This window comes from Macaca nemestrina, chromosome 4, assembly GCF_043159975.1.
Source record: "Macaca nemestrina isolate mMacNem1 chromosome 4, mMacNem.hap1, whole genome shotgun sequence".
NCBI lineage: Eukaryota > Metazoa > Chordata > Mammalia > Primates > Cercopithecidae > Macaca > Macaca nemestrina.
In genome coordinates this window covers 118546289-118562892 of record NC_092128.1, presented here as the reverse complement: position 1 = coordinate 118562892, position 16604 = coordinate 118546289, and the positions used below count along the sequence as shown (strand labels likewise).

General features: G+C 41.4%; 1 protein-coding gene across 4 annotated transcripts in view; it reads right to left on the bottom strand.

The window, feature by feature from the left end:
• Nucleotides 1-16604, bottom strand: part of LOC105492357 (ATP binding cassette subfamily A member 13) — a 454445-nt gene that overhangs the window by 432961 nt on the left and 4880 nt on the right. For 2 of the 4 annotated variants that reach the window (XM_011759379.3, XM_024796198.2), the window contains exons 3-8: nucleotides 12450-12586; nucleotides 8014-8178; nucleotides 6355-6554; nucleotides 2731-2858; nucleotides 1807-1907; nucleotides 1389-1556 (exon numbers count right to left, since the gene is read on the bottom strand). In XM_011759379.3, the coding sequence (XP_011757681.2) occupies nucleotides 1389-1556; nucleotides 1807-1907; nucleotides 2731-2858; nucleotides 6355-6554; nucleotides 8014-8178; nucleotides 12450-12586 (899 nt within the window). The remainder of the gene's footprint in view (nucleotides 1-1388; nucleotides 1557-1806; nucleotides 1908-2730; nucleotides 2859-6354; nucleotides 6555-8013; nucleotides 8179-12449; nucleotides 12587-16604) is intronic. The other 2 variants (XM_024796197.2, XM_011759380.3) reach the window with 1 other exon arrangement.

The following is a 16604-nucleotide window of genomic DNA, read 5'->3' as shown; positions in this document are numbered from 1 at the left end:
CCCTGCTTTGTATGAGACTACAAGTTAGGCTTTACAGATAAAAAGAAATTTGGGATGGGATTTCCGCCAGGAAAGAGCTGACATCCAGTCACAAGAAATGTATTTGCAAACAGGTAATTTTTTTTGTGCCTGCATGCATTCACATACACTATTCTTCTTTATTTTTTTTTTCATTTTTTTTAATAGGGTCTCACATTGTTACCCAGGCTGGAGTGCAATGGTGTGATTATGGCTCACTGCAGCCTTGACTTGCTGGGCTCAAGCAATTCTCCCACCTCAGCCTCCTGAGTAGCTGGTATTACAGGTGTGTGCCACCACATCTGGCTAATTTTTGTTTTTGTTTTTGTAGAGATGGGGTTTGGCTATATTGCCCAGGTTGGTCTTAAACTCCTGGGCTCAAAAGATCTGCCCACCTAGACCTCTCAAAGTGCAGGGACTACAGGCATGAGCTACCATGCCCAGCCCTTCACATACACTTTTCTGCCTGCCTAGCATCCTCTCCTGACTTCTCTTTGCTTCCAAATCTTACACCTCATCTAAGGCTCATTGACTTATTTGGGAAGACTCCTAAATGCTGAGCTCCAAGGCTCTCATTGTTGTCTGCCCTTCTCTACCAAGATAGTGTCTTCTTCATGTTTGTACTCCCTTCAGCATACCGTCATGCCCAGAGTAGATGCTAAGAAATCATTGATTGAAATAAGCACACCATTCAATTACTATCCCAATTTTCATGTTGCTGTGACATCATTTATATTTCACTAGTTTCATTCTTTCACTTCCTTTAGTTCCATATAAGGAAGGATATAAAACTACAGGTAATACTGAGAAAGAAAAATGAACTCTAAAAATATAAATATTATAATTTTAATTCTCAGGAAGAAGAATATGGGCTGGAACTTGACAAAATAATCTTTCCAAACAAATCGTTCAACATTCTGCAGTCACACTTGAGCACTCAGCAGGGGTAGCCCATTGTCCTGGGCAGTTACATGAGGGGAACATGACTTGTAAAGCCTGTAAACCACTCAAAGCCACAGCTTTGCTGGGAATGACTAATCACCAGAGAGACTCCTCTGCTTTTCTTAGCATGTGCAGCCAAGAATGAAGCAGATCAAGGATCCAGGAAGCCAGAAAAGCAGAAGTGGCCTGTTTTGAAAGTTTGAGGAATTTCAAGTAGGTTTTGGCCAGGCTGGTGGCATATAACCCTTCAGTCAGACAGAAGGGCCAGCACTGAAGGGCGGCTGAAGTTCAGAGAGCCAGCTTCCTTTAAGTGTATGGGCTCATGGCAAAACTTTCCTCATCAAAACTCTAGGTTAAATATTAGCATCTTTGGTGAATTTAATCTTAAACTGGTGCTCTTAGAAGAGCTAAGATGGTAGAATACTTACAGCATCCTCTACTGAACCAAGTAGCTTGTTTAAAACACTAGTCTCAGAGGAGTTACAATAGCACACCAGTCCCTGGAGACCATCCCATATGCTGGAGTTTCCAGGGGGCAAAAAGACCTCCTTCTCAGAGGAACCACCATTTGGGCAGACAGCATTCTTCGCCAACATCTAAAAGATTAATAAGAGTGGGAAGGAGTAACATTTGAAGAGGCTTAGATACCCTCTTCATGGGCTCAAGAACTGCAAATACAATAAGCAATGATAAACATTTTAAACACAACATAAGGTTTTGGAAAACCCGCATATTGTTCCCTTTTTTTACTAGCACAATTCACAAAAGGAGCAAAACTGAATATTGCAAGAGCTTCTTGAATGTTTTATTAAAATTGCTTATTTATAACTCTTTGCTGTGCTTTACCTGTTTTAGCTCCCAAAAGAACACATCCTTTTCCAGTTTCAATTGGTCAAGTTCAAACCATTTAAAATCATTAGCTGATGTCTCCAGGCAAATGAGGACTTCTGCAAAGTAGACAAATTGATCATTATTCACCTAAGGTAGGTAAGCTTGACTCCTACACATGGCCATGAATCAATAAACTGGATCCTGAAAACATGGATTTTTAAAAACTTGACCTATTATTATACATGTTCTTCTCTTCCTTAGAAAGGAAAACAGGAGTCATTGTAATATCATTTTATCCTTTCCAAAGACTAGTGAGTATGGGTTATCAGTTACAGAAGAGTTTTGCTTCTAAAGCAACAACCCCCTCACATTTTCCCTCTCCTCCCTGAGAAAATGAAATGGCTGCAGCCCATCTGGGCAAAAGTGCAAACCCGACTTCCTCAGAAGAGGGCCGAAGGAATAATGCTCACCATAGTCAAGAAAGTTCAAAGAAGGGCATTCTGCAAACCCAGGGGGAACACGCTCTCCCTACCAGACACCAAGGAGCAGCGGTGGGAGGAGGCAGTAGAAGGAACAGAATACAAAAGATTCGCTTATTCACAATGCACTAAGGTCCCTTTCCAGCCTGAAAACCATGGATGCTGCTGTGAATGTGAAAGTCAACCCAGCCCTAGGACACTGCTTGTCATAGGCCACAGGATGGGCTTAAGGAAAACAGAAGGATGCGCTCTTCACAGTGCCCTCATTGTTTATTTAGCCTTGGTGTGTTGTATTTTAAATTCCCTAGAAGGCATCAGAACAAAGCATAAATATGCATACGACACCAGCAAAGTTATCTCCCAACTTTACAATGTGTCAGGCAGTTTCAAGTCCATTTTCCAATAAATTTCATGTTTACTCTTAGTGAGTCGGGGACAAAGAACACCAGAGCTAGCTTACCTTGGACAAAATGTAAATTCTGAGCTATCGCATTTCTGAGAGCTCCATCAAGCTGAAGAAATCTCTTCAGTGCCGGCCACTGGGGCAGGTTTTGCAGCAAGCTTTGCAATTTCCACAGATGCTGTAATCTGAGTGCAAAAATAAATAAACGAAATAAAATGAAAGGTAGTTCAAAGTGCCAACTAGGGAAATAAAAATTCCATTCAAACAAAAATATTCCACTACTTTGAGAAGTGTGTTCACCAGACTGAAAGTCACACTTCATCACACAACCAGGTTCTTGACGAATTGCATTGTTTGAGTCACCCGATTTGGAGATTCTTTTGGTACTGAATATGGATTAAGCATTCTCTTTACTCCAAAATGGAAAAGTATATTCCTAGTAGTGTGTAAAAGAAGTGAGGGTTATGATAAAGTTTCACATGGGATCTAAAAACATTTGCCTTGAAGCCTATAGTTAATGAGACATAGAAAAATATTTTGAGAAAAGTTTCAAAATATAAAGATGGTGTGTGGTGGCGGACAGGACCCATTGCAGTGGTCGCAACTTGGGCCAATTGGCAATGCCTGTAGGATTCTCCAAAGTCAAAGGAAGAATGACCAGCCAGGCAGCTCAATACGAATAGTCCCTGGAGTGTCAGACTAATGGGCTCCAGACATGGAAGAAATAACTGAGAAGAGAAGCTGGAAAGAAAATGAGTTTGATAATGTGAAGAACCTGAAATTGGAAATAAATATGGGAGAGGGAGGAGCAAGACAAAGTCACACTGTGGGCGGCAGAACTGCCCAAAGCAGGGGACTCCAGGCTTTCTGTGTCTTTGAGCAACTACATGGAATCCTCACCCTTGATAAACGAGGCAAGCTACAAAAAGAGAACAGCAGAAAGAGATGTAGCTACTTGAAGCCCAAGCAAAATGTTCTACTGGCTGGAGCCATCCCACAGCTTTGAGCGCCTGGCATCCATTTGGACTTCTGTGTCATAGAGGTCAGTCTCTTCACAGCACCTTGATAATTTGGGGTTGAACACAGGCTTGATAAATAGTTGCTGCTATTCTCTAGCTGGAGAGCTGATGGACCTGAGCACTATAGAGGGAATAGAGAGAGCGAACAAGGTCCCAGTGATAATTCTCCTATGAGACACCAGCAGGAAGTGGTACCCATCCCCAAGTCATCACCCTACAATGCGAAGCAATTGCTCCATCACAGCCACATGCTTAAGGTTTCTGGCTGCTGACCAGAATACTGACACCTCGTGCTATAGTGAAGCTGGAAGCGTGGCTTTTGGAACTGGCCGCCTGCAGAATGAACTGGGCTTAGGTTAGTCGTTGCTCTGACTCTTTGGGTTACACTGAGAAGGAAGCAGAGTGGCTCCTGGAAAGAACTAAAAAGTGAGAAAGAGATTATCTTATTTTCCCCAAGGAAAAAAGAAATGCTGTGTGGCTTGGAACCTGGATCTTACTGTCAAGTCTCTTTAAACTCTGACAAGCAAGGATACCACATGGCCGGACCTTAGGGACTATTCCCCCCACCTCTGTGAACAGACACTTCACATTCACAACAACGTGCGACATTGAAGGGCGAGTCCTTGCTGGAGGGCCCAGAGGCACCTCTGTGAGTCCTCGCCTTGCCAAAATCCAGGCTATCTGCTAGAGCCTGGGTGAAGAGCTCCCACACCTCAGCCACCCCGAATGCAGGGATGTGGGCAGGAACCAGACAGAACCTGGAGAAGAAAAGGCAGTCTGTAATGACATGAAGAACTCAGTAGAAAACTGAGAGTCTGGTGTGATTTCCATTTCTTTCGGGTGAACATTGCAGCCTAGGAAAAGAAAAAGATATGAACAATTGGCTGTGGAGACAGGGTAGGAAAAAAAAGATGGGGTTTCTTGGACCAAAGCTAATGACAAAAGATACACAGTTTTCTGCTAAGGGTGCATGTGAATCTCAGAAAGATGTAAAGATGGCTGAAGGTGACCAGGTGTGGTGGCTCACGCCTGGAATTCCAGCACTTTGGGAGGCCAAGGAGGGCAGATCACTTGATGCCAGGAGTTCAAGATCAGCCTGGCCAATATGGTGAAACCCTGTCTCTACTAAAATTGCAAAAATTAGCTGGGCAGTAGCGGCTTGAGCCTGTAATCCCAGCTACTCAGGAGGCTAAGGCAGGAGAATCGCTTGAGTCTGAGAGGTGGAGGTTGCGGGGAGCCAAGATCGCGCCATCCTACTTCAGCCTGGGCGACTGAGCGAGACTCTGTCTCAAAGCAAAACAAAACAAAGAAAAAAAAAGCAAAGCCAGTGTTTGAGCCTCACCTTCCTGGCACTGAGAATGTGTGGAAATTATATAGGTGGGCAGAAGAATGAGGGCTATCCTAGCTTCGTACCTAGAGTGTGGTGTAGTCTTCAGCTTCCCCAATCTTTGTAGGACTAAGAGCCAGATACAGCTTCCTGGGGCTTCAATCCCCTGGCCTGGCACAGAGCAGGCAAAATCCTAGGTTAAAGTGCCGGGGGCATTCGAGATTTGTGGGATAATTACTTAATGTGGTGTTTCTATTAATGTGCATTAAGTAACAGACCAGCAGGGAGGTTTTCAATATCCCCAATGCAATGTCCCTGCATTTGTTCATTTATGACAGATGTTTTGTCCCTGCCCTTTGCCTAGATCACTGCTTCAAGGCATCCTTGCTGGCTCCCTGCATCCATCCTCCTGCAGCTTCTATGGCTCTGATGGGGAAATGTATTGCTGCCTCTAGCACCATCACCTCATGCCCTAGAACATCTCTTAAGTAAAAGTTAGGAAATAGGACCTTTGAAAGCAAGATCCTGTTTGCTAACAGTTCCAGAATGTGTGAAAGAATTCAAAGTGTTTAGAATTGCTATTTCTTAAGTAATCATAATAACACAATATGGTCCTATCCAATTCTGTCATCACAACTCTCCTTCATGGTACACAGAGAGCAAGAATTTGTGTGACCTGGTTTGAAATGAACATTTTTGAGATAATATTGAGAAATCATATTGTTCTTTTCCAAAGAGAACCTTAACTTCAGAAAGATAATAAGATTCAAGTTACTACAAACTGCCACACCTACTGAGGGAAAAGATCTAGTCGGCTATTTTGGTGAATAAATTGTGGTTATCTTTAAAAAGGAAGAAACAAGTTCCATCATTTCCTACTTCTAAAATATTTCTAGACCTTATGTAAATGCTTCAACTATACAAAATCTTTAAGTAAATATAAAAACATATTTTTAGAAGAGGAAGATTCTAGGAAAAGAGCTACTCATGTAAGGTAGTTCTGTACATAAAAATACCTCTGAAATGTACTTATTCATTTTTAAACAAATGCCAAAGACATAAAATCTAAAATCCAGGAAACTGACATCTTCTCAAATATTGTTCCCATATTCGGTGTATTGCAGCCTCTGAATAGGCATCCAGAGTGCTGCCAAGACTTCTACCCTGGCGATGGTCCACAATGAAAGCCTCTGATTTCCCATTTGCTAACTAGAAATTCATTGTTTAGCTGTAGTTTTACACAATGTGTTCCTAACACATTCTGTATCATCATACACTCTTTAAAATTCTGCATCATCCACTTAATCAATAATCAAACAGGGAAATGCGCCTTACATCTTTGGAAATGTATGATTATCTTTCGGGCCATCTGCTGCCAAGCTATCATTCAGCAGGAGCAGCACAGTGTGCAGAGCTTCCACCACCTTCCAGGGCTTGCTCTCTTTTTCAAACTGATTCCTGAGAGCCTCCAAACTATGGCCCATGCCTGTGAGTGTCTTCTGAAGCAGACTACCCTGTTGCCACTGATCAAACACCTACAAATTCGGAAACAAAAATACTAGCATTAATAACAGCAAATTGGAAAGAATAGTATTTAGTTAAGAAATTTTAACAGACCGCTGTAGATGACAGACAACCAATCTTTATTTTTTGGTAAATTAAAATGTCTGTTAGCAATTGCATCATGATTTAATTTCTACTCAGAAATTAAAGATTTCATGTTGCAACAATGGAGGCGCACAACTTTATAATCTCTGCCTTATTTCTCTTTTTTCCCCCAAAGAGAAAAGAAAAGAGAGAAGGGAATAACATACACCTTCAAACAAATGAAATATAATTTAAAACATAAGTGGACATATTTAGGATAACATAAATATATTTACATATTTTTAAGTATACACCAAAGTTAATACATAGTTACTAAGTGCCATTTTATGACATGGACATGGGGAAGATGATACTGAAGTCAATTAGCAATGTGGTTTATCATCAACATTACACAAAAATAGATCATTCTTGCCCAAGCCTGATAGCATGGGGAGGTGCCTGATGTGCATGTATGTGTGCTAACTACGCCTTAATTAACCAGTTATGTTACCCAGATAATGCACAAAGCAAGAGTGTCCACTAGACCATTGGATGCTGGTCATTTCAACAGTGTCCCTTGATTATTTTAGTGCTGGATGACTGTAGTGCCACGAAGCAGACAACAACACCTATATATTTTTAATGATGTTTTATCCACTATTTGAGATTTTGGCCTTTATACATGACACATATTAGCAGGGGACAAAGTTAAAGAGGTGTGTTCTTTAAGGAAGAACATTAGACGGAGACAGCAAAACCTGATAAAACAAATGGGAAGTGACTGCCAGGGGAGCTCTGCCTCACAGTCTCCAAAACCTCCCCAAGAAGCACAAAGCTGTGAAACAGCCAGGGTCCCGTGAGCTTCTGAGACCAAGAGCAGTCTAATCACTCAGGCACCCTGCCCCACACCAACATCTCTGACTAGAGCCTCCCTTCGTGTTGTCAAATTATGGTCACTGAAATCACAGTCACTGTTTGTGCACAGAGCTTCTGGTCAAAACCAGAGTGAAGGGACAAGGCCAGTCCAGAGCTCAAAGTGCTAGAAGGATGCTGAATGCTAGCATGCAAACGTCCAAAGAGCTGGTCAAAGTACTCCAGGGCAATCTCATGCACCAATAACGGAGCATGGGTCTAGGAACTTCTGAGTTGCCAAGGTGTGTGTGTGCAAGCCTAGGATGGACTGTTTGGTGATGAGTGTTGAGGGCCTAGGCCTATGGAGCTGGAGCCAGCTGATGCACATGGGACAAGGTGCACTCAATGGCCAGGATGTGGGGCCATTTTATGTCCCTTTCCTGGGAGGGACATAAAATCCAACAGTAAGCAACATGGCAGGGTCGGGGAGGAGAATGGATTTGGACACTCAAACTGACACACCTTTGAACAGAACATATAGACAGGGGACAGCACCTGTTGGTAGACTCTCAGCCAGCTGACTGCATGGACAAGATAGTTTTTGGCTTCTGACCACTTGGGGTGGCAGTCTCCAACGTAGCGCCATTTCTCAGCTTCATCCTCTGATGTGCTGGACAAGGCTGAACACACCATCTTCTCCAAAGAGCTGTCTGTGGGAATCTGACAAGAATATGAAAAATCATTTATTTATTTTTTTTTTTTTTGAGACGGAGTCTCGCTCTGTCGCCCAGGCTGGAGTGCAGTGGCGCGATCTCGGCTCACTGCAAGCTCCACCTCCTGGGTTTACCATTCTCCTGCCTCAGCCTCCTGAGTAGCTGGGACTACAGGCGCCCGCCACCGCGCCCGGCTAATTTTTTTTTGTATTTTTAGTAGAGACGGGGTTTCACCGTGGTCTCGATCTCCTGACCTTGTGATCCGCCCGCCTCGGCCTCCCAAAGTGCTGGGATTACAGGCGTGAGCCACCGCACCCGGCGAAAAATCATTTAGATGTAAAGCTCCTTTCCTAGAACCTTCCTCTTCTAAAAATAACACCACAATCTTGCCATAGTAAAAGTTCTTACATTTGCTTGATTGAAGAAGTAATATGTGATGATATCCACGTGATTTACCTTGAGGGAAGACTTGGTAGTTTAAAAAAAAAAAAAGTTACATTTTTCAGTTTTATCCGCAAACAATGGGAACAGCTGTTTCTCCAGGCCAAGGACATGGAAATGACATCAAATCTTGTTTCTTTTGATTCTCAGGCCAAAAGTGAACATGGGTCAGCCCAGTTTAATTGATACTTTGGATTAACAAAGTTGTTTTGCCAAGAACATTTTCTTTTCTGATTATCAAACGTGGATAAAATTGGAAAGATTCAAATTGAGATCCTGGTTCAGAAACTGTTTAATATTTTTGAACCAAATCTCCTTTATTTTATACATGAACTTCAACACAGTTCCCTAACACTGCTTTGTAAATACTTATGTTTGTGTTATAATGATGCACATTCCCCTACAACAATTTTAATGCCATCTTTAAGAGATTCTGTTGATGACTGCCATGGTCTAAATGCTTGTGGACTCCCCCCTCCCAAAATTCATATTTTGAAATCCTAGCCCACAAGGTGATGGTATGAGGAGGTGGGGCCTTGGGGAGCTGGTCAGATCATGAGGGTAAACTCTTATGAATGGGATTAGTACCCTGATAAAAGAGACCCAGGGAGTTCCCTTACCCCTTCTACCATGTGAGGACACAACGAGATAAATTTCTGTTGTTTACAAGCCACCCCATCTATGGTCTTTTTTTATAACAGCCTGAATTGACTAAACAATGGCAATAGTCAAAAAGCTTAATTTTAGTCCCATGTGTTCACTTTTAGGTTCCTTTAGGATCAATATTTAAAATATTAACCTGTGGCTGTCAAAGCACAGAGTCCCTGATGTTTTGTTTTGGTTTTTTTCCCTTAATTAAAAATAATCAACAATACCATGTATCGTGTTAGAGAGATAAGGCCTAGTCCCCACTCAGATGTTCACAGTCTATGAGAGGCAGATGTGCAGTCATCAGGTTCCCTGGGACATGCCCTATTATAGAAGGTTGAAGGAGTAGAGGCAGAGGCTGAAGTGAGGTCATAAGAGCTCCACAGAGGATGTGAGGTTAGATAAATCATTTTCCAAATTGGGAAGCAGAGGCAGGGAAAGAGGAGGACTATTCTCTTGCAAGGGCAGCATGTGCTGAGTCTCCCAGCAGGCAATTACACTTTCAAATGGTGGGAAGCAGGCAATAGTCCCCAAGATGTCCATGTCCCAATCCCAAGAGCCCATGAATATGTTATGTTATATGGCAAGTGAGATTTAGGGCTGCAGATGAAATTAAGGCTGCTTGTCACCTGGCCTTGATATTGGAGATTATCGTGGGTAACCTGGTGAGCCCAATGTAACCACAAGGGTTCTTATTGGAGAAAGGAGGCAAAAATGTCACTGCCCAAGTGATGGGATGTGGGAAGGACTTGACCTGCCATTGCTGGCTTTGATTATTGAGAAAGGGGCTCAAACTCAAGGAATGTGGATGGCCACTAGAAGCTGGAAAAAGCAAGAAAACGGAATATGCCACCCCAAAATATGTTTCTTTGGCATATGGATTATTTTGAGCTAAAGACAAACTGAAAACCAGCAGAGGCAGGAAAAACTTCTTACCACTCCATGACTGTTTAAAAATAGAGTATAAATTTCCTTTTGGTAAAGGAAATTTAGATTTATAAGGAAAATTTACATTATTAAGATAATTTTCATCTGTAAAGATGTCTCCTACCAGAAAGAGAGCTGCTTCTCCAAATAACTCTGATCACCTGGGAGATTTCTCTGCAAAACAAGATAACTTATTCACTGTACCTTTCCTCCTTTCACCTTCCCATAAGTTGCCTTGCTACCTAGAAACCCAAAACCCCCTTTCCTTTGTTTAGATAGACTTGGGTGGTGTATAAGCCTTAATCATCTGGCTGCTTCCTTAAAATACAGATGATCCTTGATCTACAATGAGGTTACTTCCTTATCAATCCATCACGACTTGAAAATATCATAAGCCAAAAACACATTTAGTACACCTAACCTCAAAACATAACCAAACTTAACCTAGCGTACCTGAACTGTGAACAGAACACATGCATTAGGCTACTATTGGAAAAATAATCTAACACAAAGCTTATTTTATAATAAAGTATTTATTAACTCATGTAATTTATTGAATACTGTACTGAAAGTGAAAAACAGAATGGTTGTCAGGGAACATCTATATATTTCTCTTTGTGAACTCCCATACATACCTACATAATAACTGGTTTTCCTCTTGTTTATCTGTCTTTTATCAGGTTAATTCGTGAGCTCCAGCCATTGAATATGGAATAATAGAGAAAAAAATAATTTTTCCTCCCCTACAACAGTTTGTCCCCTTGACCTCAAGAAGGACTTCAGCCCTGTAGACACCTTGATTCTAGCCCAGTGAGATCATTTCAGGGGTTTGACCTCCAGAACACTATGATAAAAGAAAATGTGGGTTTCCTTAAGGCACTATGTTGGGGGTAACTTGTTATAGCAGCAACAGAAAGCTTACATATATGATGTACAATTTCCATGGAGCTTTGTTGATATACACAGTGGTATTTTCTGATCATTTTCCTTTTAATTCTAATCTCAATATATTTAACATTCTAAGGTAAAAGTTTTACATAGTTTACTCAAACTATAATATAATGAGAAAACAGATCATAAAGATGGAGAAAACTAGAATAAAAGTCAACCAACTGGGGTTTCATATTCCATCTACATCAGTATCCATGAGAAAACCCAAGGGTCACAATTTCAAGTCCTGTGGTAGGTAGATAGTTCATAAAATTGTGAGATGATTAATAAAATTATGCTAGGGATACAAGAAGCACAAAATTTAGTATACTGTGGTGAAGCCTAAACCTACTTGGCAGAACTGATTTTTCAAACACCAAACCAGCAAGAGGGTCTGCTGGCTGCAGCCCAACCATCTAACCCTCCAGACTGAGAGCACAGATCTAGAGTCTAAATATTGAAAGCAACAGTCTGAACACAAACTAGCTGCACTGAAATGTGAAAAGTGCTATCTGGGAAGACCAGGTTGTGGGGAACTCACACAGAAGTGAGCAAAATCTCCACACCCAGCATGGACTGAGATCCCAACAGAAGATAGTGGGTCCTCTCCAAACATTCCTAGCTCAACACTGACCCAGGAGCTGCACCATAAATGCTCTAACCCTGCAGGTGGAGTCTATGGACCAAAGCTCCAGGTGCATAGTTCTTGGACCTGCACCATGCAAAGCAGAAGTGCCTACAAATGGGCCAGAGTGACAAAAGGGACTCTGTAACTAAAAGATACCTCCCAGAACCTCAGCAATACCAGCAGTGAACTGGGTCTTGGGGATCATCCAGTCCAACCCCCTTATTTCACCTAGTTTGGGAAGAGGCTCAACTTTGGTGAACCCAGCAGGCATTCATGACCCACAGATCCTACTCTTCTAATGAAAATTATCTCTTTACCTGGAAATTCACCCACTTGCATCCCCACTCACTACGGTGGGGATGCGCCATCTTCCTACCTGGACCCCACTAGCGCTGTCTTCAGAATCTCACACCCTCACTCGACCTGGCCTCTCCCACTGCTAGTTCCCAGAGCAATCAAGTGTCATATTACTTCCAAGCTGCCTTTCCATTCTGGGATAAAACTACATGGTAAGAGGAAAGAGACACTTCTAGAAAAGCTGGAGACAGCAGGGGTGTCTTCTGTGTAAGGAGCTCGGGTTTTAGGGGAACTCTCCTGTCTGGCTGCCTCTCCCATGGCACCCGCTCACTCTGCCCCAGCAGCATGCTCTAGATCCAGTCTCCAGGAAAGACCCAGCGGTGTGAGAAGCAGTCAAGCGTGTGTACCTCCTTTAGTTCAGCTGAATAGTTCAGGATCTGTTGCGTATGAAGATCATCAAAGCCAAACTGGGATTTGAGATCATACTGGACTTTCTGTGGATCCCACATTATATTCTGCATGGACAGGTGGTAAACTGGCTCTGCTGGAACAACAGAAGATTTACACCATCAGTTGTTTGAATATTTTGATATGTCTAATGTAATTCAGAAAAAAATACCTTTTTACCTCTAAAGGAAGAGCAAATGAAGACCAAACACCATTGGGGCATCAAATAGAAAAAGCAAACAGAATAAACACTTGCTGCTATAGAGAGAATGGTGAAGTGTCCCATGCTCCCTGGCACAAATGGTTGCAACATTTCCAGAGTGTAATTTTAAAACATATTTCAAGAGCTTTCTAAAATTCAAGTCATTGAACCCAATAATTTCACTTCTAAAAATCTTTCTCAAGAAGCTTAATCAGATATCTGAACAAAAATTAAGGTGTGACAATATTTTAAAGGTTCTATACTGATAAAATATTGAAAACCAACTAAGTGTCTAATATCAAGGGAAAAGATAAATTATAGTATATTCATAGCATAAAATACTATGGAGTCTTTAAAACTATATTCCCAATAAGTATTTGAAGTCATAAGAAAAAGTTCCCCTAACTCAAGTTATCAACGTATAAAATTCATGAGCTACCAAAAAAACCCATGGCACTATCTAGAGGTGACACATTCAAAATATAAATCCAAGACTCTCAAGGTACAACAAAATCTCTGGGGAGTATGCCTCAGCAACTGCAAACATGAAAACACATACATTTCAAGCTGTGTTTGAACCTTGAACCTTCATTTAGAAACTAGATTGTTGCAGATCATGATTCAACACTCATTGACTGAGCCCCTTCACCTGCCAGCCACTATTAAACCATTTTCACATGCATTATCTCATAGGATCCTTATAATTGCAGTGAGGTCTACAAAAAAAGCACAATCCATGACATTTACAAAGACAGACCAAGTGAACGGGGACTTCAGGAAGGTATTAAAGATGGGGAAAATCCCAGAAATACAAGACTTTTTGTTTCCAGTCTGATTGCCTTTACATGGCATCATGGGAGGAAAAAAGATTGGTATCTGAGATTAAAACAAGCATGTATTGTATGTTGAAGAGGTACTAGGACCTAGACTAAGAATATACCATGGGAGGTCTCACTTAGTCCTCCAACAACACTATGAGGTAGGTGCTGTAATTGTCCCCTTTTTCTTAGAGTCCTACTTGTTAGATTAAGCCTCCGATTCAAACCCGAATGATCTGGCTCCCGAAGCTGAGCTGTAACTATTAATCTCCACTAGTCTCAGAAGGTATGAGAATTACTCACAGTGTTCCAGAAAGGAGAGAAAAAATAGTGACATCAGTGTGGCATATTTATAAAAGTACAAAATCTTTCTCAAAAAGTGACAGACAATTTTGATTCAGAAATTTGTTGCTAAACAACAGAGAATTCAGAATGTGTAGATTAACAGTTTCAGTGCATAACATAATTGGACCAGTAGCCTAAAGCCACATGAGGCCACTCAGTCCTTCCTCTTCACATTGGAATTGGCTCATCAGGCAAAAGAATTTATCTTGGAGACTAGAGACATGAAGACAATTTTTAGTTACCTCTCAAAGTATGTTTTGTAATAGTGTTCCTTAGCTTTGACTCGCTGGAGAGTTAATAGAAAATTGTTTATTTTAATTACATTCTTAATGGTAATTACATTTTCAATTGTAAGGCAAATTGGTTGTTGTAATTTGGATGATGTACAAAAACTTGAGCTTCTAAATGAGTTTGTTAAATTAAGGTCACTGGGAAGATTTCGATGAGGTGTTTTATTCATCTCGCACCACCCTCTGGGGTTTGTTCTCAGCATAAGAAATAGTTGCCAGTGGAACAAATCTAACCTGAAAATGGAGTTAAACATTAATGAACTAGCTTTTCTCTTACAGAAAGCTAAAAAAAAAAAAAAAAAAAAAAAAAAAAAAAAAAAACACCAAAAAAAAAAAAAACCTTTCTATGTGGGTCTCACTGTGCTGAGTCACAAGCAACAAGAAGAAAGAAGCAACAGGTGGAATTTGGGGCGATAGAGAGTTTTATGTTAGTTTGCTCCATGAAGCAGCAAAATTCTGAATGGGATTATAGAAATTTCTGTGTATAACAATCTCATTATACAATAGTTCAGGGCTGGGCACAGTGGCTCACGCCTGTAATCCCAGCACTTTGGGAGGCCGACGCAGGCAGATCACCTGAGGTCAGGAGTTTGAGACCAGCCTGGCCAACATGGTAAAACCATGTCTCTACTAAAAATACAAAAATTAGCCAGGCGTGGTGGTGCACACCTGTAGTCCCAGCTACTTGGATGGCTGAGGCAGGAGACTTGCTTGAACCCAGGAGGCAGAGGTTGCAATAAGCCGACATCTCACCACTGCACTCCAGCCTGGGCGACAGAGCAAGACCCCATCTCAAATAATAATAATAATAGTTCAGGAGACTGAGAGCTCAGGAGAAAGTGGCTGATGGAAGACTTGATCCCAGGATCCTGAACCCCAGACCTGCGTGCCTCCAATCCACTCCTCACACCTGCCCAGAAGTGTCTTTCTATAATGCAGATCTAATTCTACTGCTCCCATGTCCACTGGTATTTTGGCCTGAGCTCCCTTTCTATGCCACCCCCTGCTACTGCCCACTGTACCTCAGACACACTGAATGTCAAACATTCACGGCTCTCAGCAAGCCCAAGTAGCTCACACAGTCTTCTCTCTTTCCAGAAATGCTCCCTCATCTCTTTGATAAAGTCCAAATCACCCTTCAAAACTCCTCCTTGAAGCTTTTCCTGAAGCAGATGTCAGATCCTTACTCTGTTGTCTTTGTTTTTTGTTTGTTTGTTTGTTTTTTATTATTGACATATCTCTCTCCTTTACTAAACATGACTTCCTTGAAAGTAAGAATTATGTCTTTTTTTTTTTTTTTAAGTTCCGGGATATAAGTGCAGAACATGTAGGTTTGTTACATAGGTATACATGTGCCACGGTGATTTGCTGCACCTATCAACCCATCATCTAGGTTTTAAGCCCCGCATGCATTAGCTATTTGTCCTAATGCTCTCCCTTCCCTCTCCCCCGAGCCGATGACTGGACCTGGTGTGTATTGTTCGCCTTCCTGTGTCCATGGGTTCTCATTGAAGAACTATGTGTTATTCAGCTTTTTATTCCCACTGTCTGGGGAAGTGTTTGGCTCATAGGAAGTGCTCATTGTTTATTCAATGAGAGAATAAATAAATAAATGAACAGATGGATGGGTTGGTGGGTTGGTGAGTAGATGAATGGGGAGGTAGATGGATGGATAGATGAATGGATGAGTGAGTGGATGGATGGAGGGATGGATGGATGGATGGATGGATGGATGGATGGATGGATGCATAGATCAATGGATTGGTGGGTTGGTGAGTAGATGAATGGGGAGGTAGATAAATGGATAGATGAATGGATGAGTGAGTGGATGGATGGATGGATTAATGTATGAATTGATGGATAGATGTATAAAGAGGTTTATGGGTTGTTTCATGGGTGAATGGGTAGGCAGATGGATGGATGGATAGATGAATGGATGTGTGGGTGGATGGATGGACAGATGAATGGAAAAATGGATGGATGAATGGATGAGTGGATGAATTCCAACTTTGTTGTTCTCTCACTGTATTTTCCTTAGAGAAACAGCCAAAGATAGAAAAACAGAGAAAAGAAGGGAGTTAAAAGTAAAATGCTCAGGCTCAGTTGGCAATTCAGGAAATAATAATATCCTGGGTCAAGAAAAGAGCTATATAATTCCATTCCCTCCCCTGTAGTAGGGCTGCTTATTTAGTTAGGGACTCTGTAAGTCCATATCAAGCTGCCTCCTCTTACTAGCTTTGTCATTTTTAAAATATTTCCTCCCAATAGGAGCTTAGAGAAGGGAAAGATGAAAATCACAGAACTAGTGATAGGTCTAATATTAGAAGAAATAAAGTCAAAGAATTTTAAAATCAGTTAATTTTAACTTTCAGATATCATTTATATTAGCAATGACTGCAGAATTTCAACAGTGATAGAAAGTCAAATTCAGTTTTGAGTTCCAAATTTGTATTCTGTTTT